The sequence below is a fragment of the Oryctolagus cuniculus genome, chromosome 12, assembly GCF_964237555.1.
Source record: "Oryctolagus cuniculus chromosome 12, mOryCun1.1, whole genome shotgun sequence".
Lineage (NCBI taxonomy): Eukaryota > Metazoa > Chordata > Mammalia > Lagomorpha > Leporidae > Oryctolagus > Oryctolagus cuniculus.
In genome coordinates this window covers 63,061,868-63,087,063 of record NC_091443.1, presented here as the reverse complement: position 1 = coordinate 63,087,063, position 25,196 = coordinate 63,061,868, and the positions used below count along the sequence as shown (strand labels likewise).

General features: G+C 44.9%; 1 protein-coding gene across 4 annotated transcripts in view; it reads right to left on the bottom strand.

Annotated features, from left to right (window-relative positions):
• Window positions 1–24,016, bottom strand: part of EIF2AK4 (eukaryotic translation initiation factor 2 alpha kinase 4) — a 117,659-nt gene extending 93,643 nt beyond the window's left edge. Inside the window, exons 1-4 of one of the 4 annotated variants that reach the window (XM_070053975.1) lie at window positions 23,789–23,998; window positions 8,286–8,398; window positions 8,085–8,167; window positions 5,042–5,144 (exon numbers count right to left, since the gene is read on the bottom strand). Coding sequence is in view for 2 of the 4 variants with exons in the window: in XM_051822079.2 (XP_051678039.2) it covers window positions 5,042–5,144; window positions 8,286–8,398; window positions 16,149–16,295 (363 nt within the window). In the remaining 2 variants the exon portion in view is untranslated. Of the gene's footprint in view, window positions 1–5,041; window positions 5,145–8,084; window positions 8,168–8,285; window positions 8,399–16,148; window positions 16,317–23,788 lie in introns of those variants that run through there. The other 3 variants (XM_002717985.5, XM_051822079.2, XM_070053977.1) reach the window with 3 other exon arrangements.
• Window positions 24,017–25,196: the final 1,180 nt, after the last annotated feature.

The following is a 25,196-nucleotide window of genomic DNA, read 5'->3' as shown; positions in this document are numbered from 1 at the left end:
TGCCTCTCAAATAAATAAATCTTAAAAAAAAAAATACTCTTTTAAAATTATGTATATTTTTAGACTTTCCAGTACTTTAGACTTAATAGAAATAAATTTTAGGCAAAGAAGCAGCATGATTTGCATGGTGCACTCATGTTTAATATTCCTTTCAAATCTCATTACATGCAAATGCTTCAGATGTAGTTTGTTTTCACATGTTTTTAATAATTATGGCAGAATATTTACCTTTTTTTTTTTTTTTTTGACAGGCAGATTGAGACAGTGAGAGAGAGACAGAGAGAAAGGCCCTCCCTCTGCTTGTTCACCCCCCAGATGGCTGCTACAGCTGGCGCGCTGTGCCGATCTGAAGCCAGGAGCCAGGTGCTTCCTCCTGGTCTCCCATGCGGGTGCAGGGCCCAAGCACTTGGGCCATCCTTCACTGTCTTCCCGGGCCACAGCAGAGAGCTGGACTGGAAGAGAAGCAACCGGGACAGAATTCAGTGCACCAACCGGGACTAGAACCCAGGATACCGGTGTCGCAGGCAGAGGATTATCCTAGTGAGCCGTGGTGCCAGCCAGAATATTTACCATTTTAACCAGTAAGTGTACATTCAGTCACGTTAAGTACATTCACACTGCTCTGCAACCATCTCCAGCGTCCATTCCCCGGACTTTTTCATCTTCTCTATTAAACAACTCTTTGTTTTCTTGTCTGGCTCTAGCAACCACCATGCTGCCTTCTGAGTAACTCTTCTAAATGGACTCTTACAGCATTTGTCTTTTTGTGACCAGCTTGTTTTACTTAGTGTAGTGTCCTCAAGGTTCATCCACATTGCAGCTCATTTTATTTATCCATTCGTCTGCTGATGGACACTTGGGCTATTTCCACTTTGGTGAATAAAGCTGCCATAAACATTGGTGGACAAAATTATCATGTCTTTAATGCTTATTTTATTCATTTTTATTTACTTGAAAGGCAGTGACAAAGAGGAAGAGAGAATCTTTCATCTGCTGGTTCATTTCCCAAATATCCACAATCTAGAGCTGGGCCAGGCTGAAGCCAGGAGCCAGGAGCCAGGAACTCCATATGAGTCTCTCATATGGGTGGCAGGGACTCAAGTCCTTGAGCTATCATCTGCTGCCTCTCAGGTGCTTTTACAGGAAGTTGGATCTAAAGTGGACGAAGGACTGGTCTGGACCCCAGGCACTCCAATATGGGATGTGGCATTCCAAGCTGTGGTTTAACCCATTAAGCCACAACACCTGCCTCTATCATGTCTTTAACAACTATTTACATTCCTTCTAACAGCAAGGATGCATTCCTAAATACTTTCCAGGAATGAAGGAAAAATCAAGACATTCTCAGATGAAGGGAAGCTAAGGCAATGTGGTACCCATAGACCTCTCCTGAAAGAATGACAAAAGAAATTTCCCAGGAGGGAAACTTGAAATTTAAGGAAGGAGTGAAAGAGAATACATAAGCAAAAGTATCAGTAAATATATTTTCTTTCTTTTGAGGTTTCAAAACTATGTTTGTGTGGATCTATTTCTGGGCTCTCTGTTCTGTTTAACTAATCTGTTGAGCCTCTCCCTCTGCAGTTTTTTTTTTTTTTTTAACATTTTATTTATTTATTTGAGAGGCAGAGTTATAGACAGTGAGAGGGAGAGACAGAAAGGTCTTCTATCTGCTGGTTCACTCCCCAAATGGCCGCAACAGCTGGAGCTGTGCCGATCCGAAGCCAGGAGCCAGGTGCTTCTTCCAGGTCTCCCATGCGAGTGCAGGGGCCCAAGCACTTGGGCCATCTTCTACTGCTTTCCCAGGCCACAGAAGAGAGCTGGATCAGAAGAGGAGCAGCCAGGACTACAACCGGTACCCTTATGGGATGCTGGTGCCGCAGGCGGAGACTTAGCCCACTACACCACAGCGTTGGCCCCACCATACAGTTTTGATTACTGCAACTATATGATGAGTCTTGAATTTGAATAGGTTAATTCCTCCTACTTTATTCTTTTTTTAAAGTTAGGTGTTTCCAGTTTTGGTTTTAATTTTCAGGTCTGTTGGTTTAGCGTCTAGGATATATAGAGAATATGCCAAACTCAACAGTAAGAAAAGGAAAGGATTCAATACAAATATGAGTAAAGATATGGGGACAGTTCACAGTAGAAGATATACAAATTGCATGTAGCATGTAAAAGATGTCCAAAATGATTAGCCATCAGCAAATTGAAAAATAAGCTTTCACCACACATAAGTATCAGTCAGATTCTCTAGAGAACCAGAACAAATAGGCTATGCATATATAGGGTAATTTATTGGCAAATCCCCAACTGTGGCATAGATTGGCAGACTGGACACACAGGGAAGAACTGATGTTATAGTTCAAGTCTGAAGGCTGCTTTCTGGTAGGATTCCCCCCTTTGCAGGGGAGGTGAGTCTTTTTTTTTTTTTTTTTTTTTTTTAAGATTTATTTATTTATTTGAAAGAGCAACAGAGAGAGAAAGAGAGAGAGAGAGAGAGAGGTCTTCCATCTGCTGGTTCACTCCCCAGATGGCTGCCATGGGCAGGACTGGGTTAGGTCAAAGCCAGGAGCCAGGAGTTTCTTTCGGTTCTCCAACATGGACCACTTGGGCTATCTTCTGCTGCTTTTCCCAAGCCATTAGCAGGGAGGTGGACTGGAAGTGTAGCAGCTTTGACATGAACTGGCACCCACATGGGATGCCGGCGTCACAAGCAGGAGGTTTACCTGCTACACCACAATCCCGGCCCTGGGAGGTCAGTCCTGCTCTATTAAGGCCTGCAACTGACTGGAAGCAGTCCCACATTAGGGAAGATAATTTGCTTACCTCAGTGTCTACTGATTTAAATGTTAATCTCATTTAAAATACAACTTCACAGAAACATCTACAATAATGTTTGGTCAAATATCTGGGTATTAAGGCCTAGCTAAAGATAACATATAGAATTAACTACCCTGGGGCTGGCACTGTAGCAGAGTGGGTAAAGCCACTGCTTGCAATGCCGGCATTCCATATGAGCCTTGGTTCAAGACCTGGCTGCCCCACTTCGATCCAGCTCTCTGTTATGGCCTGGGAAAGCAGAGGAAGATGGTCCAAGTGCTTGGGACTCTGCACCCACATAGGAGACCCAAAAGAAACTCCTGGCTCCTGGCTTTGGGTTGGTCCAGCTCCACCCATTGCAGACATTTGGGGAGTGAACCAGTGGATGTAAGACCTCTCTCTCTCTCTCTCTCTCTCTCTGCCTCTACTTCTCTGTAATTCTGTCTTTTAAGTGAATAAATAAATCTTTTTAAAAAAATTAACTACCCTAACCATCCTTTAGAGCAGCTAAAATCAAACAGTGGCACTATCAAATGATGGCAATGTGAAGAAACTATATCACTCACATATGCTGGTGGGAACGTTAATTAGTTCACCAAGTCTTAAAAAGCTCTGCAATGTCTTCTTTCTTCTTCTTTTTTTTTTTTTTTTTTTTGGGGGGGGGTAGTTTCTTAAAAAAAAAAAAAAAACTAAACATGCAACTACCACATATCTATAATTGCACTCTTGGGTATTTATTCCAGAGAAATGAAAGCTTATTTTGCAAAACAAACAAACCTGTATATGAACATTTATAGCAGCGTATTTGTTGTGGCCCCAAACTGGAAACCACCTACATGTCTTTCACCTGGTGAATGGTTCAATCACCAGTGCTGCACTTAGACCACAGAACACTACTTAGCAATAAAAAGTAACAGCCGCTGGCCCTGCAACAACCCAGATGACTCCCTAGAGAATGAAGCTGCTTGAAAAAACAAATCCCAAAAAGTTACACACGGAATGATCCCACCCATATCACATCCTTGAAGTGACAAAATTACAGAAACGAAGAAGAAATGAGTGGTTGCCAGGTATGAAGGAGAGGGTGGAGTCAGACCATCTCCTCACTTTTACTGCATCAACATTGGTATCCTGATTATGATTTTGTACTACAGTGTCACCAAAACGTTACCACGAAGGTAGGGGGCAAACTGATTAAAGGATACCTATGAGCTTTCTATCTTATTTCTTAAAACTGCATGTAAATTTAAATGATCTTAAAACAGAAAGTTAAATATTAAATAAAGAAAAAATTTAAATCACAAGATATGAATCCAGGAAATTAGCATTTCTCTGTAGCTGAATTTTTAATACAACTCTGTGTTATTTTTCACTTAGATATTGGAGTCCCAGTGCACAAAAAAGAATTTTGGAATAATTCCCAAGGCCTAGTTTTTTGTTTTTTTTTTTTTAAAGCCAGGCTATTCTGAAATCATTTTCTATACCCATTAACCACTGAAGTTCTTGGAAACAGCAATATAAGTGGACAAAATTTTAATAGCTGAGAGGCACCTCACTGATTCATTGTTAGTCACTGTGTTATGGAATGCAAGTGAAAAGTTGTTCAATTATTTCCTATAAAGTGAAAGCTGCTTTCGGTATCTTTAATAGAGGCATTGGTCTGGCCTAAGGAAAACTTAAGAATACTCTGTTCCCATAAGTCACCCAGTCTTGCCATCCAGAGAAAGTTTGCCACCCAAAGGAAAATCCATACACACAACTAGATCCTGACGTTCAGGAATAGGGCTGAATGCAGTGTGAACACCCAGGTACAGAAGAGATACTGAAGGGGTACAGTATGCTGATAATTACTGAGAAGGAAGTCAGTAAGCTCTCCTGCTATGCAAAGGGGAGAGGTCAAAGTTTGGTTAGAAATTGCTTGTCTGCAAACATTTTCCAATAAAAGGTTTGAATCAAGTTCAGATCATGATGACAGTTCTAAAGTTTGAAAAAAGTTGACATCATGGTTTTCAGAAAAATTCTTAAGCAGCAAATAGCACCATCTATCTACATAATCTACAACTTGTAACTCATAAATCCTATAAACTAACAATAGAAATCACAATGTTTCCTTTTGTAGAAGCCAATGACAAACACCACATTCTAGGCAGGAGGACAAATGCTGGTGAGCAGGATGGAGATGTTTACTGTACTCAGTCAATCCCAGTTTAAAGACTCTTACCTCACCACAGTGTTTTTTTGCCAGTTCTTCCAGGCGGGATTTTAGCAAATTAACACTTTCATTTGAAAGACCTTTGGCATTCTTTAACTCTATTTCAGGAACTCTGGGGAAACAAAACAAAAAGAAGTTACTCCAGAAAGTATAGTCTGTCTGTATGAAGATTTGCCAAGTTCCAAGCACACTCAGAACCTGCAGATTCTATACAGACCTCTCTCACATGTGATACTCTTCATGCTACCAGCAATGCTTCCCTGAATCTCAAACTATCCCAGTAACTCCAGGTGATGCTGTACTCACCAGATCCTATGGGGAAGAAATAGGCAGCAGTCTGGTCAGGGCTGCCAGGATCCCAGCTTCCCAGGATGACACAGACTTGCCTGGTTTGCGTGGGATCTCCCTAATTTCTCTCCTGTTTCAGCTTTATGACTTAAGATTTCACATCAGTTCTATTGTTTCTGATCTATCCTGGGATCCCCAACTCTAGGTTTCTTTTCACGTTTGTGTATGTGTAATCATTTCAGCTTTGCACCCAACCCCGGTGTAGTAATTTAACCATTATATGGCGATTCTCAATTTGAGCTTAGCATCCCATGCTGATCAACTTGGCTAGGACAGCTTCCCAAAGATTCTGAAGTCTCTGCCCTCCTTTGTGTGCTCTTGTATAAATTAGAACAAGAACAGCAAGACAGGATGGAGCCACTGTGATCTCCTGAGCATTCCCATGCCTGCTGTGTTCCATCACCCATGCTGACTGCAGGCAAGGTTAAATGCTCCCCTATTTGAGTACAAGTAGAAATCTAGTCATGGACTCTACAAATCCTGCCCATTCCCGGGGTGCCTAAGCCCCTCTCTCCCCAGCCCTTAGAGTTTGTCCAACACACATTTTCTACTTGAGGAAATTGCACAAGTACTTCTCAGGTGTCCCTTTATTCCCACCCAGTGAACATCCAATAACAACTCTTTAGGACTAAATGGGATTTATGTAATTTCACTGAAGAGATGATTCATCACTCCTACCCAGCTTTCTGAGCAGTGAAGCCTTGACTACTCAACTATCTATGCATTCTCTCAATATGTATCTCTCAGTATGACAGGTTACTGCAATCATTAAATACTTGGAAAGATGGAAATCAGAGAGAAAAGACCAGAAATGTGGGGGGCTGGCATTGTGGTGAAGCAGGTAAAGCCACCAACCCCAATGCTGGCATCCCATATGGGTGCAGATTTGTGTCCCGGCTGCTACACTTCCAATGTAGCTCCCTGCTAATGCACCTGGGAAAAGGAGTGTAAGATGGCCCAAGTGCTTAGGCCCCTCACCCATGTGGGACCACCTGGTCCAGCCCCTTGTCTTAGCCATCTTGGTAGTCAATCAGCAGAAGGAAGATCTCTCTGTCTCTCCCTCTCTTTGTAACTCTGACTTTCAAATAAATATATAATCTTAAAAAATAAATAAATAAAAAAGAACTGAAATGCCTTACTGGCCTGAGTCCAGTAAGGTCTGTCCTGCCCGGGATTCGCTCTCTTACAGGGACATTGGGACTATCTTGCAGAAAAGGGAAGCTTTCTTGTACCATTTCTTGTACCATTTCAAAGGATAGGAATATTCTCCCAAATCAAACCTCCTTTTTAATGCAACTGTTATAAAAATTATGCAATCATTATATTCATTTAGCAACATTAACTACATGGTGAAAAATCCATTCAGAATACTAATTGATTAAACTTCAAGAGCTTTTTTTAGAATTAATTTATTTGAAAGGCAGAGTGAAAGAGAAGGAGAGAAGGAGAGAGAGAGAAAGAGAAACAAGATCTTCCAACCCTTGGTTCATTGCCTAAATGGATGCAAAAGGTTTGAGTCCTGGGTGGTTGGCTTCTGATCCAGTTCCCTGCTAATGTGCTTGGGAAAACCAAAGGTGATGGCTAAAATATCTGGGCCTCTGCCACCTACATGGGAGACCTAGATGGAGCTCCAGGTTCCTGGTTTTGGCCTGACCTAGCCATTGTAGACACTGGGGGGAGTGAAACAGCAAGAATGAAGATTCTTTCTCTCTCCCTCTTCAAATAAATAAATAACTTTTTAAAAAAGTACACACATTTCAAGTTCTTAAGTCTTTCATGCTGGGTCCTGGCATAGAGCTCCCCTCACCCTTGGAATTCCCTGAGTGACAGTAGTGAGAGAGCCTCTTATTCCTAACAAGCCCCTTTCAGCCACAGTAGACTTCATGTAGATGAGGTAACCTGGATAGCTTCAGGATGGGGGCTGCTCACCAGAAAGACCAAACCTTGACTACAGGATGAGAAGTTTCAGCTCCACCCTAGACCACCAGAGATGAGAGAGGGGCTGGAGATTGAGTTCAATCACCAATGGCCAATGACCCAATTAAGCAACCTTGCCTATGCGATGAAGCCGGCATAATAACCCTGAAATGATGGGGTGCAGAGAGATTCTGAGCTTCTGAATGCATGGAGGTGTTGGAAGGTGTCATGTGCCTGGCCAACACACATACCTTGTTCTATGCCTCTCTTCCATATGGCTGTTTCAGAGTTGTGTTCTTCTTGATAAACCAACAAATGTCAAGTGAAGTATTTTCCTGAGTTCTGTGAGTCATTCTAGCAAATTACTGAAGCTGAGAGGGAGGTGTGGGAACCTCCAAATTCGTAGTCAGAATAGGTCAGAAGGACGGGGACTTGGACTGGGCATTTTATTTGCTACGTTCCCTCTCAAAAACCTTCACTGGCTCCCCACACAGTAGGTTCAAACCTCTTCGCCTCACCCAGTTCATGAAACATCTGGGGAATGATGATATGGAACACACATGGAGAAGCCTGGCAATGCTACCTACCACCCACTCAAGGCACAGAGGGCTCCCTGCTTTCCAGTCCAGGCATGCTATAAACCTAGGTATACAAGTGTGTCAGGTGGCCACCACACCTGTATCCTTCTCATCTGAATTTGCCCTCTTTTGAGGTGATAAGAAATTAAATAAACAGAAAACACACCGGAAGCAAGCTAAGTAGTCACTGAGCAAATACTGGTATCTACCTGCATTGATGATTCTACATCGATAAGCAAATGTAAAATGAGACAGGTTTCATGATGACATCTGCTGATGTACTTCTGTTGAACTACAGGTGACAGAAAATGAAATTTTATGAGACATGGGGGCAGGAAGAGGAACTACTATTAATTGCAATCTGTTTCTGTGTTGTCAAACAGAAAACTGAAATCATATTAAATACTCACACATCTGGATAGGTTGGTGGGCATTTAACCCTTAAATCCACTTTCACATATACTTCTTCACCAGTTAGGCCCTGAGGGTACAACACTAAATTGATTTCAGGGGGTTCTTTGACCTACAAGAGAAAAAGAAAAAAATTTTCTAGAAAGTCACTCTTAACATTCAAGATAATGATCATCTCTACTTTTAAAAAACAAATTCTGTGCCAAAGAGAATGCATTTTCCTTTTCACAGTTATCTAAGGAGCGACCCAAATGTTCCACCTGGCTCCTCTTCAAGCAAATGTTATGAGATGTGGATAACGCACTGGTCCTGTCCTAGAACAGGTGTGTGTGCAGGGATAATGCAGGCAGACACACAATCCCAACTAAGCAGTACAAACTAGAAGGCAAATGAAAACTTTCAGATGGTGATGAGAGCTGTCAACACAGTAAAGCAGAGCCATGGGACACAGTGGTGGGATGGAGAAGCCGCTCTGAGCACAGGACATTGAGACAATAACAAGAGAAAATCCTTGACACGGAGAAATCTGTTAACTCTTCTAAAATCGCACATTTTCATTCAACTGCTTCTCACCAAATACACTACTGTTCTTTATTTTATTTGTACTCACTTCCCCCTAGAAGGATTTAAGGCAGTTTATGTCAAATGCAGATAATGAAAAATGGGAGGCTGCAAGGGGAAGCACTCCAAGTGCTCAGCGCTCACAGAGAGCTCAGGTTCAGAGTTTAAGATCCTCTCCCACAGATGCACGGCGACAGTGCTACATCAAGCCCACTTCAACTCCAAAACCTGCATCTCCCTCATAAGCCACTCCTTTACCAATGCCAATCCTGAGGTGCTATGATTGAGCCTTGGTTTTTTTTCTCTGAACCTCCAGGCAGCCAGGGCAAAAAGAGACTTGAGATCTTATCAGAAAGGTTTTAGAAAGGCTAAAACGAATTTTTAGGAGCAACATACTACTAAGCAAAACTAAATTCTACCAGAAATGTATAATGTGAATCTTACATATGGCACTCAGAATCATTTAGTGAACAATGTTCTCATCAACTATGTGTATAACATCTGTAAGCTCAGTTTTTATGTGACTTCATAATATTCCTTGTTAAAAGCTATGGATTGGGGTTGGTGTTGTAGTATAGTGGGTAAAGCTGCAGCCTGCAATGCCAGCATCCCACAAGAGTGCTTATTCAAGTCCCAGCTACTTCACTTCCAATACAGCTGCCTGCTAATGGCCTGGGAAAAGCAATGGAAGATGGCCCAAGTGCTTGGGCCCCTGCCAACCATGTGGGAGATCCTCCTCTCTCTCTGTAATAATGATTTTCAAATAAATGAATAAATCTTAAAAAAAAAAAGCCATAGATCTTTCAGTTAAACACAATTCTATGCATGTGGTCTTGGCAAGGAGTAAGCACTCTGTGGTCTTTGACCCACTCATTCACACATCATCACACAACAGTCACCCCCACCTGCACAGCAGACGTCAAAAGCTATTATAATAATAATTCAGCCTGGAGGTGGGATGGGGAGAAAGAGGAGGTGTTGGGAAGAAAGGGGGAGTGGAGGAGAGAGGAAGAAAGGGAGAAGGTGAGGAAGAAGGGGAGAGAAGAAAGACGAGAGAAAGTGGATTTGAGAGATGAAGTTGGCAAAGATACTGGGATGTGAGGGAGGCAACCAGAAGTAAAGTGTCTCATCCCAAATGCTCCTTGAAGCAGAAAGCATTCACTGCTGAGGGGACTCTGGCTTTGCAAAAGGGCAGGTTCCATGAGCACTGAACACAGAACTGACATGTTAAGGAACGAATGCTTAAAGAGGAAGTAGACAAGCAAGTCTAGACAACTCTTCATGAAGGCTGAAGAGGGGGAGGACATTTGGCCTTGCAGAGATGCCAGCAGATCCTGGGAGGCAGAAATCAGACCTGGCCTGATTTCCCAGTTCCTGGTTTTGGCCTGGCCCAGCCCCTGCCAATGTGAGCATTTTGGGGAGTAAACCAGAGGAAGGGTGCTCTCTCTCTTATTGTCAAATAAAAGTGACTTTTTTTTTTTTTTTTTAATGATGAGGTGGTTGAGGTGTTGGGGGACAAAGAATTGGACCAGAGATAGAAGTGTGAAGTCAAGGGAGGACTTTGCTCTTTTTGAAAATGGGAGATACTAGAGCATGAGCCATGTGGATGGGAAAGTTACAGAAGAGCAGGACTTGGGGCCAGCACTGTGGCACAGTAGGTTAAACCCTGACTACAGCGCTGACATCCAACGCAGACACTGGTTCACATTCCAGCTGCTTCACTTCTGATCCAGCTCCCTGCTAATGCACCTAGGAAAGCAGAAGAGGTCCAAGTGTTTGGAAACCTGCACCCACCGGGAGACCCAGATTAGTCTCTTGGCTCCTGCCTTTGGCCATTGCAGCCATTTGGGGAGTGAACCAGTGGATGGAAGATATTTCTCTCTCTCTCTCTCTCTCTCTCTGTAGCTCTGCCTTTCAAATAAATTAAAAAAGAAAGAGAGATCAAGAGGGAGGGAGGGAGGAAAGAAGGAAAGAAGGAAGGGAGGAAGGAAGGAAGGAAGGAACAGAAAAAGGATAAAGAGAAAAGATGAGCAGGACAGACAAAATTAGGACCCAAAGCAGAAACACCCTTCAGAGGGTGGAAGGCGATGGATCCTGGGCCCAACAGAGACCACTGTAACCTTGGCAGGAGCCTCCTCTTTTAGGACAAGAGCACATGGGAAGCAAAGGTTGGGTAAAGGCTGATGGGGTTCTCAGAGGCACCTCTAAGAAGTGAGTATGAGACAGGACAATAGGACTCCAGGCCTCTTGTATCTTTTGCAATCAGAGCAGGCCAGCTTTTATTGCTTTATGTAGGTGCATTAGATGGAATTTAGCATAATAAATATTTAGTTGCTAAGAAGAAAATGAAAAACTATTGCCTCCCTCATTCTCTTTAAATATTTCATTTAGTTTTTTTTTTTTTTTTAAAGATGTATTCATTGAAAGAGTAACAGAGAGAGGGAGAGACAGAGAATCTTTTTTCTTTTTTTAAAGATTTATTTATGTATTTGAAAGTCAGAGTTCCGGGGTGGGGTGGGGTGGTGTCTTCCATCTGCTGGTTCACTATTAGCTGCAATAGCCAGGGCTATTTGTACCAAGAGTACAAACACAAAAGCTCAGAATACCATGCAACCTTATCCTAAGAAGGATCATAATCTACATTCACTGACGCATGATTCTTTCATTTTCTCATTTTGTTAGTGCCCAGTGAAAACTTTATTTCACAACAGCAAATGAGGAAAGTACTCTAAATCCATGCTGACTGACATCACTGAAAAGAAGTAAAAAGGTAAGAAAATAAGGGTGAGAAAGGAATTTAAAACCAAGTAAGACTGAGGCTCACTGAGGATCCCTAGCCAAGAGAATGGTGAGCTATGGAACCTTTGTCGCCTAAGCTTCAAAAGTACTGGGTAAAGGGGCCGGCGCTGTGGTGCAGCAGGTTAACACCCTGGCCTGAAGTGCCGGCATCCCATATGGGCGCTGGTCCAAGACCCAGCTGCTCCACTTCCAATCCAGCTCTCTGCTTTGGCCTGGGAAAGCAGTAGAAGAAGGCCCAAGTCCTTGGACCCCGCATCAGCGTGGAAGCCCCGGAAGAAGCTCCAGGCTTCTGGGTTCAGATTGGCACAGCTCCAGCCATTGTGGCCAATTGGGGAGTGAACCATCAGATGGAAGACCTCTCTCTCTCTCTCTCTATCTGCCTCTCCTTTCTCTGTGTAACTCTGACTTTCAAATAAATAAATAAATCTTTTTTTTTTTTTTAAAGTACTGGTTAAACCTTGCTGACCCAATGACACTATTTGAATAGTAAATAACTCAAAAATGCACATGTTCCTACTCACTGCTATTTCTCCTGGAATGGACAGTAGGAGGTAACCAATAGCCAGCAGCAGCTTGTGCTATTCTTGTTAACCAAAGTAACTGTAACAAGCAATTTGTGGAAGCCTACTCTGACCACCATTCAGGAATACCTGTCCTAAGCAACCATCTTTACCATGGCTTTATTCTCACATTTGGTGTGCCTCAACTTGCCTTCTGGGTTGACAAGGGAAAATGCCATGTGGATGGCTTTTTTAAAGGACAACATTTGGGGCCAGCATTGTGGAACAGTGGGTAAAGCTGTCCCTTGCAATGTCAGCATCCCATTTGGGCACTGGTTCAAGTCCTGGCTGCTCCACTTCTGATTTAGCTCCTGCTAATGGCCTGGGAAAAGCCATTAGATGGGCCAAGTGCTTGGGCCCCTGCACCTATGTAGGGGACCTGGAAGAAGCTCTTGGCTCCTGGCTTCAGCCTGGCCCAGTCCCAGATTTTCTTAAAAAAAAAAAAAAAGAAAAAGAAAAAAAGAAAAAACAACAATAACAAAAAAAGGGACAACATTCAAGACTCAACAGTCCCAATGTGAGAGTTAAGTCAAAGTAAGCACTACACCTAGGAGTAATAGCAGATCTGCTTTTGAGGCAACAAAATTGGAGCGGCCCTCTGTGACTGGAAGGAGTGAAAACACAAAGATAGAGTAGAGCTGTGGTCTTCACAAGCTGTACAGGCAGAAATACAAATGCAAACCAACAGATAGGCCTTTCTTGGAGTAAATACAAAAAGAACTTGCATCAAACACATAGATAACATATGCCAAGTGAGGTGAGTTATCTCTGCATGTGTAAGACACCACCCTTTGTCTTTACCTAGAAGAGTAGATCTGAATATAACAAACCTTCTTGATAAAGGGTAGGGACAGGCCATGGATTTATGACCAGAGTCCCTGTAACAGGAAGCCATCTTGAGGAAATTGGCCTATTAGAAGCTGATCAGGTTGAAGATATCCTTTTTTTTTTTTTTGACAGGCAGAGTGGACAGTGAGAGAGAGAGACAGAGAGAAAGGTCTTCCTTTGCCGTTGGTTCACCCTCCAATGGCCGCCGCGGCCGGCGCGCTGCGGCCGGCGCACCGCGCTGATCCGATGGCAGGAGCCAGGAGCCAGGTGCTTTTCCTGGTCTCCCATGGGGTGCGGGGCCCAAGCACCTGGGCCATCCTCCACTGCACTCCCTGGCCACAGCAGAGGGCTGGCCTGGAAGAGGGGCAACCGGGACAGAATCCGGCGCCCCGACCGGGACTAGAACCCGGTGTGCCGGCGCCGCTAGGCGGAGGATTAGCCTAGTGAGCCGCGGCGCCGGCCTGAAGATATCCTTTTAAAAGACTTATTTATTTGAAGGGCCAGTGCTATGGTATAGCAGGTAAAGCCAGTGCCTGCAGGGCTAGCATCCAATATGAGCACCAGTCCCAGTCCTGGCTGCTCCACTTTCGATCCATCTCTCTGCTATGGCCTGGGAAAGCAGAAGATGGCCCAATTCCTTGGGCCCCTTCACCCATGAGACGTGGAAGAAGCTCCTGGCTCCTAGCTTCAGATCTGTGCAGCTCTGGCCACTGCAGCCATTTGGGGAGTGAACCAGCAGATGGAAGACCCACCTCTCTCCCTCCCTCTCTCCCTCCCTCTCTCCCTCCCTCCCTCTCTCTCTGCCTCTCTGTAATTCTGCCTTTCAAATAATAAATAAATAAATCTTTTAAAAAATTATTTATTTGAAAGGCAGAATAATGGGGGGAAGGGAAGAAAGAAGGAGAGAAGGAGGGAGGGAGGGAGGGAGAAATGGATCTTCCATCTGCTGGTTCACTCCCCAAATGCCTGCAACAGTGCGGGTAGGCCAGGCTGAAGCCAAGAGCCTGGAACTCCATCTGGGTTTCCCACAGGGGTAGCAGGGACTTAAGCACTTAGGCAGACATCAACAGCCTCCCAGGCACAACAGTAGGAAGCCAGATTGGAAATAGAATAGCCAGGATTCTAACCAGGCACTCTACTACGGGATGCAAGTGTCCCAAGCATGTTGGTGGCTTAACCTGCTGTGCCACGATGCTCACCTCTGAGGATACCCTTTCCTAAAGGAATGTTTAACAGAGCACGATGAATCCAGGTAAGGATTGCTGGCAAGCCTCAGGGAAGGAGTCAGTCAGTCCCTAGGCCCACCAGGGGGAACAAGGGTGTATAGATCCCTGGGCCTAAAAAGCAGAGTCATGGTCTGCAAACACTGCTGGGTTGGATCAGCCATGGTGCACCAGGCAGGTGTAAGGTTCCAGTAACTTCCACAGCAGAACGCCACCAGCAGGACGTCAGTGACGATGGCAGTCACTACAGATAATTCCAAAACAAACCTTTAGAGAAGAGAGAAGAGCTCTGCTACTAAGTGAAGAGATTTCTGGACGCATAGAGGTTTCAGCCTTATGAGGCATATGACTCCTGTGGCGATGGCTTGGATGAACAGACCATGACGTGTGACTAGGCAGGGACCTAGCAACTGGCTCTGATCAGGATTTGAGTTCCCCTCAAGGCCATCCGGAGTGGGAGAAGCAGGACTTGGAAGCTACCAGGCTCACTGGCTGGTTCTGAAGCCTCTCTCCTGGCTGACAGAGGTTATGACCAGGGTGGTATTTCTCTCCACGCAGCATGGATTTAGGGGTATTTCTCAGCAGAGAATACTAACTGTTCCCCAATATCTACTTTCTTCTTTATTTCTTAGTAACAGAATCCTCAACTTTTTAGCTAGATACATTTCCTAGGCTCCTTTGTGGCTAAGCGTGGTCACTGGATTAATTTCTGGCCAATAAGATGAAAGAACTGTTTTATACGATTTTCAGCAAGTCATCTTAAAGGAAAGGGACGTGACTTCATTTCTTTCTCCTTCCAGCTGGCTGGAATGCATGTGTGATGGCTGGAATTAGACTGACATTTTAGGCCATAAGGGGTACATTAAGATTGCTGGAACAGCATTTTATTGCAAAAAATAATTTGTTGCTAATTGAAATTTTCTATCATACGTAGCTAAACTTAATTGTTATAGGTTCATTGGGGAAGGAAAAATACCTTAAACTCAATGAACAGTACTTTCAGAGATAACAACAAAATATTCGCCAGACTTCTCCAGCAGACTGAGAGGCTTTGATGCAAGAGGTGTTTCAGCCATCGGTATAGCCTTCAAGGACTCCTGGGTCTGAACAGGATTTGATTAGGAACAGGTAACAACTCTGGTGTTTCTGGGGGTGGGTTAGGGCAGGGTTTCATTTGTTCAGAAGGCAAATGGTCACAGAACTGAGTGTTGATAGGGCTGGCATTGTGGCATGGCAGATTAAGCCACCACCTGTGATCCCAGCATCCTACTTAAGTGCCAATTCAACAGTTCAAGCCTTGGCTGCTCCACCTCCAACACAGTTCCCTGCTAATGAGCCTGGGAAAGCAGTGGAAGATGGCCAAACTGCTTGGGCCTCTCCCCCACGTGGGAGACCCAGATGGATGTCCAGGTTCCTAGCTTCAGGCTGGCTGTTACAGCCACTTGGGGAGTGAACCAGTGGATGGAAGATCGATCTCTCTCTCTCTAACAATGTCTTTCAAATAAATGAAGTAAAATCTTTAAAACAACAGCAAAAAAAAAAAAAAAAAAAGAATTCAGTGTAGATAAAATTTCTGACTTAACCTGCACGAGGAAACAATGAATTTCTGAAATTTCCACAGGCAAATGAGCACAACATAAAGTGTAACCAGAAAACGCTGAGAATACTAAAGGAGAGGAAGGCACAATGCAGTGTGTCTCAGCTACAAACTACACACAGTCCTACAAGAGAAAAAAATGGTTTTGAAAACTGAATATGTGATGTGAAAGCAGCATAGGAACTGGCATTGTGACAGTGGATTAAGCCACCATCTGCGACACACAGGCTCCCATGTGAACACCAGTTGGAGTAATGGCTACGCCACTTCCCATCCAGCTCCCTGCTAATTCACCTGGGAAGGTAGCAGAGGATGGCCCAACTGCTTGGACCTCTGTCGCCTGAGAGTTCCAGGCTCCTGGCTTCGGCCTGGCCCAGCCTTGGGTGTTGCAGCCATTTGGGGAGTGAACCAGCAAATGGAAGATCTCTCTCCCTCTGTCATTCTGCCTTTTGAACAAATAAGTAAATCTTTAAAAAAAAAAAAAAAAAAGCATAATAGTAGGTAGTGATGGAGAGAAGACCAATAAAGTTTGAATTATATTTGCTTCCTGAAGTTGGATACCTTCCAGGACTGTTATAAAATAGTCAAATTCTCAAGCATATAAAAAGCATATAAGCCCTAAAACAAAGGGGAGGCAATACTCATGTGGAACTTGTCCAAAAAAAGGAAAAGCATCAGTTCTTCAAGAAACAAAACCAGCCAGGCTCTTAAACTACCCCATGGATTGAGAACACTGACCTCACCCCGGGGACCCTCTTTCAGCACAGCTCCTGGGGACCACCCATCTGGTGCCTCAGGAATACCTGCAGCTTGGTCCAATGTGCTTCTCTTGGGCGTCTCCTAACACTGAGGACCAACAAAATAAACTGGCTTAAGCACACCTGTTCAAAGCACTAGCGAGGGGCAAGACTATTAAAACCTGAGGATTTTCTCAGCCATTTCACACAGCTGCTAATTTTTGGTTCCCAGATCCAGAAGCTGAAGCATGAGGATCAATGACAGCCCCATGTAAACCCATGAAGTGAGGATAAACAGCAGTGAGGATGAGATCTAGGAAGCTAACTGAAAATGTTACACAATTTTCTCTTACACAATAGTGTGAATATACTTAACACTACTGAACTGTACATTTAAAAATGGTTATGATGGCAAATCTTTAAAAATTACTTATTTATTTGTATTTGAAACAGACAGGCAGACACACACATCTCCCATCTGTTAATTTGTTCCCCAAATCCCCACAACAGCTGAGGCTGGGCTAGGCTGAAGGCTGGAAGGAGCCTGGAACGCAATCTGAGTCTTTCACAAGGGTGACAAGAACCTAAGCACTTAAGCCATTGCCTACTTCTCTTAGGATGCACACAAGCAGGAGGGTGAATAGCAAGTAGAGTAGCTGGGTCTCGAACCAGTCACTCCAACATAGGATGCAAGCGTTCCAAGCAGAAACTTAACTGTTGCGCCAAATGCCAGCCCCAAGATGGTAAATTTTATATGTGTTATTTTAATAATTATTTTTTAAAAAACTACACCATCCAAATCACTTTCAGGTGTCTGGTCTATTGTTACCTATTATTCATAGCATCCTTGAATGCAATGGCAAAACTTCGTAACATGGCCTTGCATTTCTCCTCTGCTTCAGATCCTTCCTACAAAATTACTTGCAACACAAAGGAACAAACTAGTCTGTGTGAAAATTTAAGAAATTCAGAAGTAAAGTACCATGGGGAAGCTGAATAATCTGGGAAAGCTTTTTATTTTTAGATTTACTAATCTATTTGAAAGTCAGAGTTACAGAGAGGGCAACACAGAGGCAGAGAGAGAGGAGAGAGAGAGGGAGGGGGAGGGAGGGAGGGAGGGAGAGGGAGAGAGAGGGAGAGGGATAAAGAGAGAGAGAAAGAGAGGGAGAGAGAGAGAGAGAGAGAGAGAGAGAGTCTTCCATTCACTAGTTCATTCCCAAATGGCTGCAATGGCCAGGGCTGGGCCAGGCCAAAGCCAGGAGCCAGGAGTTTTACCCAGGTCTCCCACATGAGTACAGGGGCCCAAGGACTTGGGCCATCTTCCATTGCTTTCCCAGGAGCATTAACAGGGAGCTGGATGGGAGGTGGAGCAGCCAAGACTCAAACTGGTACCCATCTGGTATGCCGTGCTGTAGGCAGTGGCTTTACCCTCCTGCTATGCCACAGTACTGGCTCCAAGTTTTTGGTTTTAAGTCTGCTCAGAAGCCAAAAATAAAATAATGACAATAAAAGCTCAGAAAATGCAAATTAGATAACATTTCTCTAAATTGCAGACTAAATGCCTAAGTTGCTGATTTTCCCTCATATCTTACCTTCTAAAAACAATACTTTCCATAACTGATCTTGTAAAAATGACCAAATTCACTCATCTGTACTCAGGGCTTGCCTATTTGTCAAACTGGTAAGAATTAAAAAAAAAACAAAAAAAACCCCAAAAACCAAAAACACAGCAGTGGGGACGGGGGTGGCTAGTGCTGTGGCGTAGGGGTAAAGCTGCAGCCTGCAATGCCAGCATCCTATATGGGCGCCGATTCAAGACCTGGCTGCTCCACTTCCAATCCAGCTCTCTGCTATGGCCTGGGAAAGCAGTAGAAGATGGCCAAAGTCCTTGAGCCCCTGCACCTGCGTGGGAGACTGGGAAAGAAGCTCCTGGCTCCAGATCAGCACCTCTGACCATTGTGGCCATTTGTGGGAGAGAACCAGCAGGTGGAAGACCTCTCTTTTTTTCCTCTCTGCCTCTATGTGTAACTCTGCCTTTCAAATAAAATAAATCTTTTAAAAAAAGAATTTTTAAAAATGCTAGATTTCTTATAGTTTAATAGTAATCTAGGGCCAGCGCTGCGGCTCACTAGGCTAATCCTCCGCCTTGCGGCTCCGGCACACCAGGTTCTAGTCCCAGTCGGGGCACCGGATTCTGTCCCAGTTGCCCCTTCTTCAAGCCAGCTCTCTGCTGTGGCCAGGGAGTGCAGTGGAGGATGGCCAAGTGCTTGGGCCCTGCACCCCGTGGGAGACCAGGATAAGTACCTGGCTCCTGCCATAGGATCAGCACGGTGTGCTGGCCGCAGCGCGCTGACCGGGTTGGCCATTGGAGGGTGAACCAACGGCAAAGGAAGACCTTTCTCTCTCTCTCTCTCACTGTCCACTCTGCCTGTCCAAAAAAAAAAAAAAAAAAAAAAAAAAGTAATCTATAGCTACATTTTAAACAAACATTAAAATACCCAGAATGTGAATTCTTCCCAAATTAAATAAAAGTAATATTTGTAAGTATTAGTAAAATGGTGCAGTCTTGTTATCTACACCCCAGACACCATCCTAGGCTCTAGCCCCTGCTGCCATGGCTGGAAGCCAGGTGACCCCATGGCCCAACAGTGTCAGCTCCACCCCCACCCTAATGGGATTCGGTGCTCCTACTTCCCTGCCCACCGGTAAAGGTTTAAGAGGACCTGTTCCTGAACACATGGTTCTCTCCATCTCTCTCAATCTTTCCCTCTCTCTGCCCCTTGATCTCTCTCTTTCGCTCACTCTCTCTCTTCATCTCTTACGCTCTCCTTCTCCCTCTTTTGCTTCTTTGACCCCTCCCTCTGGTCTGTAGGGTTTCCTCCAATAAACTCTTTTCCTTACTCTGGTGTTTGGTACATTTTGTGGTGGCCTTACAGTAATATTATTGTAATAAAAACATCAATGGGGGTTAGGCATTGTGCCAGGCTAAGGGGCTGCTTGGGAAACTTGCATCCCATATCAGAGTGCCTGGAATGGAATCTCACCTTTACCTCCAATCCAACTTTCTGCTAATGTGGCTCAAATAACTAAGTCCCTACTATCCATGTGTTAGACTCAGATGATGTTCTTGGCTCCTGGCTGTTGTGGACATTTTGGGAGTAAATCAGTGGAGAGATCTCTCTCAAAGAAATTAAATAAACAAACCTAAAACACTGTCAGCAAAATTTTTTAAACCAGATGCTATGATTCACATGTTAGAAACTTAATCCCCAAATTGATATGTTGGTTGTATTTAGAGGCGGGGCCCCATGATGGGATTAGTGGCATTTTAAGAAGAGGAAGAGAGACATGAGCTTGCACACTTGCTCAGCCTTGCCACGTTATAATACAGCAAGAAAGCCCCCATCAGGTGCAGCCCCTTGCTCTTGGACTTAGGCTCTCAAACTCTAGGAAATAAACCTCTGTTCTTTATAGATTACCCAGTCTGTGGTAATATGTCACAGCAGCAGAAAATGGACTAAAACACCAGGTAAGCTGATACTAAAGGTCATAGGGGAAACTAAGGCAAAAATAGGAAAATTCTATAAATAAATGGCAACCACACTAAATACTAAGGCTTGTTATAAATCTATAGCAACTAAAGCAGTGTGATAGTGATGCTTAAACAGATTAACGGGATAGGGAGTGAACAAATAGAGTCAAATACATTAGAGACTTATTTCATTCAACAACAAGTTCTGAGAGCTTTTTACCAGGCACTGGGCACATAGGAGTCAACCTGTCCTCAGAAAGCCAGCAGCTGGGGGCCAGCACTGTGGTGTAGTATGTTAAGCCTCCACCTGCAATGCTGGCATCCCATATGGGCACCAGTTCCAGTCCTGGCTGCCCCATTTCCGATCCAGTTCCCTGCTAATGGCCTGGAAAAATAGCAGAGGATGGCCCACATGCTTGGGTTTCTGCACTCACATGGGAGATCCAGGAGAAGCTCCTGGCTCCTGACTTAGGACTGGCCCAGCTCCAGCTGTTGCAGCCATTTGGGGAGTGAACCAGTGGATGGAAGACATCTCTTTCTCTCTGCCTCTGTCTCTCCCTCTCTGTAACTCTGCCTTTCAAGTAAAATAAATAAATCTTAAAAAAAAAAAAAAAAAAGGCCAGCAGCTGGATATAATGTAAAGGTAGCATTTCAAAGTGATAGGGGGAAATTAAGCAGGAAAATTAGATAGGAATAGGTGAGCTGAAATTTCTGCCAGCCCTGCATTGTAACTCTATCCCCTTACCTGTCAATCCAGTATGCCTACTTTCCCATGATGCACCTGTGTCTCATCCAGGACCAGGACCACATGTAGGCATCATGAAACTCCCGGAACGCCTCACATACGATACACTACATCCCATTCATACAGTCAACCAGGGCACCATCCCCTATCTCATAAAAGAGACTGATAACTTGGGAAGGGTACTTCTTTTGCTTTTGACCAGGTTTATGGGTCCTTCTCTGGCATCCCCCCCCACCCCCCGCCTCCTCCTGCACACACACATAGGCAACTTTCTCCATGCAAGGCAGCCCATAATCACTCTTAAATAAATCCTGCTCTTACTTGGGCACTGGGTTTATGCCTCTGCTTTGAATTCTTGTTTCTGTGGGCCAAGAACCTGGAATAAAGATTAAGAAGCTAGGCCCAAAAAGCAGTAGTGGAAAAGACGGAAAGTACAAACAGTAACAAAAGCAGTAGTGGAAAAGACAGAAAAACTCAATTGTGGTGGCTAGTTGGGGAAGAGGTACACAAAGGGAGGGTGGCCTAGACCCATATTTAGATGGAGTTAAGAACTTAAAAAGAAAAAGCTGGTCGGCTGTAGCAGCCATTTGGGGGGTGAACCAATGGAAAAAGGAAGACCTTTGTCTCTCTCTAACTCTGCCTGTGGATGGATGGAAGGAAGGAAGGAAGGAAAGAAAGAAAGGAGAGAGAAAAAGCTATTTCTATATTTCTTTGATGAGAGTTTTAAAATGAGGCCGTTAAAGTACTAAAAAAAAAATCTCAAAGAAGTTTTTTGGTAAATGGAATGGGAAACCTATTCTAGAAAAAAAACTTAATTACTGGGACCATAAAATAAAAAATAGGTTGTTTTGAGCTAACAATTTTTAGTTACATAAATTACTTAAATATAAAAAATGAACATGGTTAGATAATCCCTTATGTTTGAAATATGACCCAAAATGTAAATTATCTTGATGTATAATGTTGGCAAAGATATAGGAAAAGAAGTACTCTCATACACTACTCACGGTCCAGAGACAGAAACAAGTGTTTTGGAGGTGAGTCTGGAAAAACTTTCCAATTAAAAATGAGCACATCCTTTGCTGATATGGAAATCTAAACAAGATAATGAGAACTTATAACTGTCTAGAAATTCTACTTTAAACTAGTGGTGTCCAAAGTTTTTTCTCATGTAAAATAATTCTGAGTATGTACCCAAAAAATGTTGAGTTATTTATAAATGATATACAAGTGCTACTAACCTGAAACTTAAAACACACCTCCTCCTACCTGCCACGAGAAGTTTTAGAATTTATTGGCTGCAAACTTGGCCTGAATTGACATGAGGTTACTTAATAGTCTGTGTCTACCCTATTCAGTGTGAAACCTGAATCTTCATGTTCCATTGCAGTGTTGGGTAATGCGTGGACCTTGCAGGTGAGCAGGAACACTTCTGAGGTCTGAAAATCAACAGGGTCAAGGACTGTGGACCAGCACGTTTTCCTGAAGCCTGGCAAATGGCAGGCACTGATGAGCACCTGTCGAGTGACCAAGCTCTGACACATCCTCGTGAACATGGATTATTTGCCTGTGGGGCCTATGCAGGTGGCGAGGCCACCTGTCCTGTGCACCGTGGGCATGGGCAGCCACGTGGATCCTCCTGCCTGTCTCTAGCAGCTCCTATTTTGCTTTAGTCTTCTGTCTTGTTATAAAGATGACCAGCTGTAAGTTCTCAGGATCACGGGCATCCCTACCTCAAAGCAGCTGCTTTTTCCCTCCCATTATCCGCAGCCTTAGGCGCAGGTAACTAAGCTTATATGAAGTAAATAACTAGCTCGGAATGGGTATTAATAGCTTTGTGACACCTAATTTGATTGCTTACTGGGCCTACTTCCTGGTTCTCAGCGTTTTAGGATGGAGAAGGCGCAGGGTTACCAGAAAGTGACATGATTTTGTTACTTAAGGGTTGCATAAGGCAAGTTTTTACTATTTCAGGTGAAAAATCACTCTCAAAATGAAGCTCTAGAAGAGCAAGCTCCCTGAAGGCAGGGGTTTTTCTCTATCCTGATGCTGGCTATATTCCCGAAGCCTAAAACAATCAATACCGAAGGACGGAAGCTAGGAAGAAACATCTGGGGCTCGACGGAGAGCATTTTGCTCTGCCGGCTCCAGAAGATGCAGTTTCCTGAGGAATCCTGCAAGTGCAGGAAAGGCACAGGCCGTGGCGTGTCAGGATTAAAGGTAGACGCAGGAAGGCCGATAATATTCGGAAACATTAGTTTGGTCCATCATCAACTCTCCAAGCAAGGGTGGGGGCCCCTGTCAGTATTAGCAGCTTACAGTGTGCCCTCACTTCTGGACACACAGAAAAAACACTGGACCACGTAACCAGATCCAGACTCGTCAACTCCCCCTCCACTGCAGCTGAGGCGCAGAGGCACACAGAGTTCCTGGGGGCGGGACACGCGGGAGACCGGGGCCGGGGATTTCAGGGGCTGCACTTGGGAACAATCGGGCGGGACTTGACTGCTCTGACTGACGGCCTTAACTAAGGCCTGCGCAGCGCCCAAAGAGCCTTCCCATTACAAAGTAGCCATGGGCGCCTACGAACACTCTTGCTGTATCATTATGCAGGGCTTTGGGGACCAGGAAGGGCAAGGTGGGAAGGAGGCAGCGTTGCTAGGCAGTGTCAGAGGAAGTAAGAAGCGGGGCCAGGGAGGAGGAAGCAGCCGGCTTGGGGAGAAGGCTCTAAGAGAATTCGGCCCGGGTAGGGGTTTTGCAGCCCAGCTGCGGCTGGCACACAAAGTGTGGCTGGAATCTGAGGGATGAAAAGGAGGCAGGATCCTAGAGGACCGGCCCAATCTGGGAGGGTCTCGGCTCGGGCTCCTGACTCGGGAGGCCGGGAGCGAGCCAGCCCAGGCCTGTCTAGCCACGTTCCTACCGGTCTGCACGCGTCCGGCCGCAGGTCTTGGAAGTCGGCGCCGTAGATGGCCTCCAGGGCCTGCAGTTCGTGGTCCTGTCGCTGTGGATAGCTCTCGGGCGGCTCGTCCCGGCCGCGCCCGGGGGCCCCACGGCCCCCAGCCATGGCTGCCGGGTGGCCACGACAGGGCGGCCTTGGCTAGGCTGCGGTGGGCCCCGGGCGCGCTGGGGGGCGGGGCTCGGCGGATAGGCTCCAGGGCGGGCCCACGACGGGGGCGTGTCTGTGGGCGGGGCCCACGCAGGGGGCGGGGCCTGGGCCAGGCTCCGGAGGGGTGCAGCCTGTAGGAGCCCAGGCAGGGAGAGGCCCTTGCCTACGTTCTGCTGGCGGAATGGGAGGAGAGGAACTGCAAGAACGTGAGAGATCAAATCGCGCAGTTTGGATTGATCACGCCAGATTGTATGGTTTTCACGAAACAAGTTTTTTGTTTTTGTTTTTAACCAAAGTGCGTGGCTGGCCAGTGAGAGTTAACGCTTAACAGGGCAGACTGAGTCGTTCCCCACTTACCAGCTCACCTGAACCTTTCCAGGACAGGTCTACTAGGAGAAAAATTGTGACCACTGCTCCCTTTTCTCCCCAGCTTAGCACCCCCTTGACCATGCTCATTCTCTGCCCTTCCACCCCAACATCTTAGTGAACTGCATTCCCATGAAAAGAATTATGCTCCCCGCCCAGTTCACTTGATGTGAATTCAAGGAGTCTTTCTCTTTTATCCTGCCAAAAAGCATAGTTTTTGAAATTTATAGAATAACCTCTCCATGCAGACACTGACGCTGCACTGCATCTTCTGTTGCGTCTGCATGTCTGCTCAGAAAGATCACATTACCCCAGGTCAGGTGCGGCATGTTTCCTCTGCCCACCTCGCTGATTCTGACAGTGTCCCCCAAATAAGGATTGTTTTGGTGCCTTGCTGTCATCTATCCACTGAGTTCTGGCCCGATAACACAAATGCACTAGCTTGACCCAAGCCACTTCCAAACGTCTTCCCTCCTCTGGAGCCTAGTCCTTTTCCCGTGATCCGAAACTAGGTAAACAGCACCGCCTAATTCTGGATCCCCCCTTCTGTCAACTTTCACATCCAGTCACCATTCCATCCCTCTACCCACAACACTGCATCCTGTTTTCATTAACTTAGCTTCAGGCCACCATTATGTCTTCCCTGGGACACTTCAACAGCCCTCTGACGGCTCCCTGTCTTCTGTCTTGCCTCACTTTAAGCCATTCTTTCCACTGCAGCCAGAGTACTGTTTCTAAACCACAAATATGATCAAAATGTGATCACTCTCTTCACTCAAATCCTTAAAATTCCTTCCTTTCTCCATTAATTTTCTTTTTATAAATCATTTCTATTATGGAAAGCTTCATAAAACTA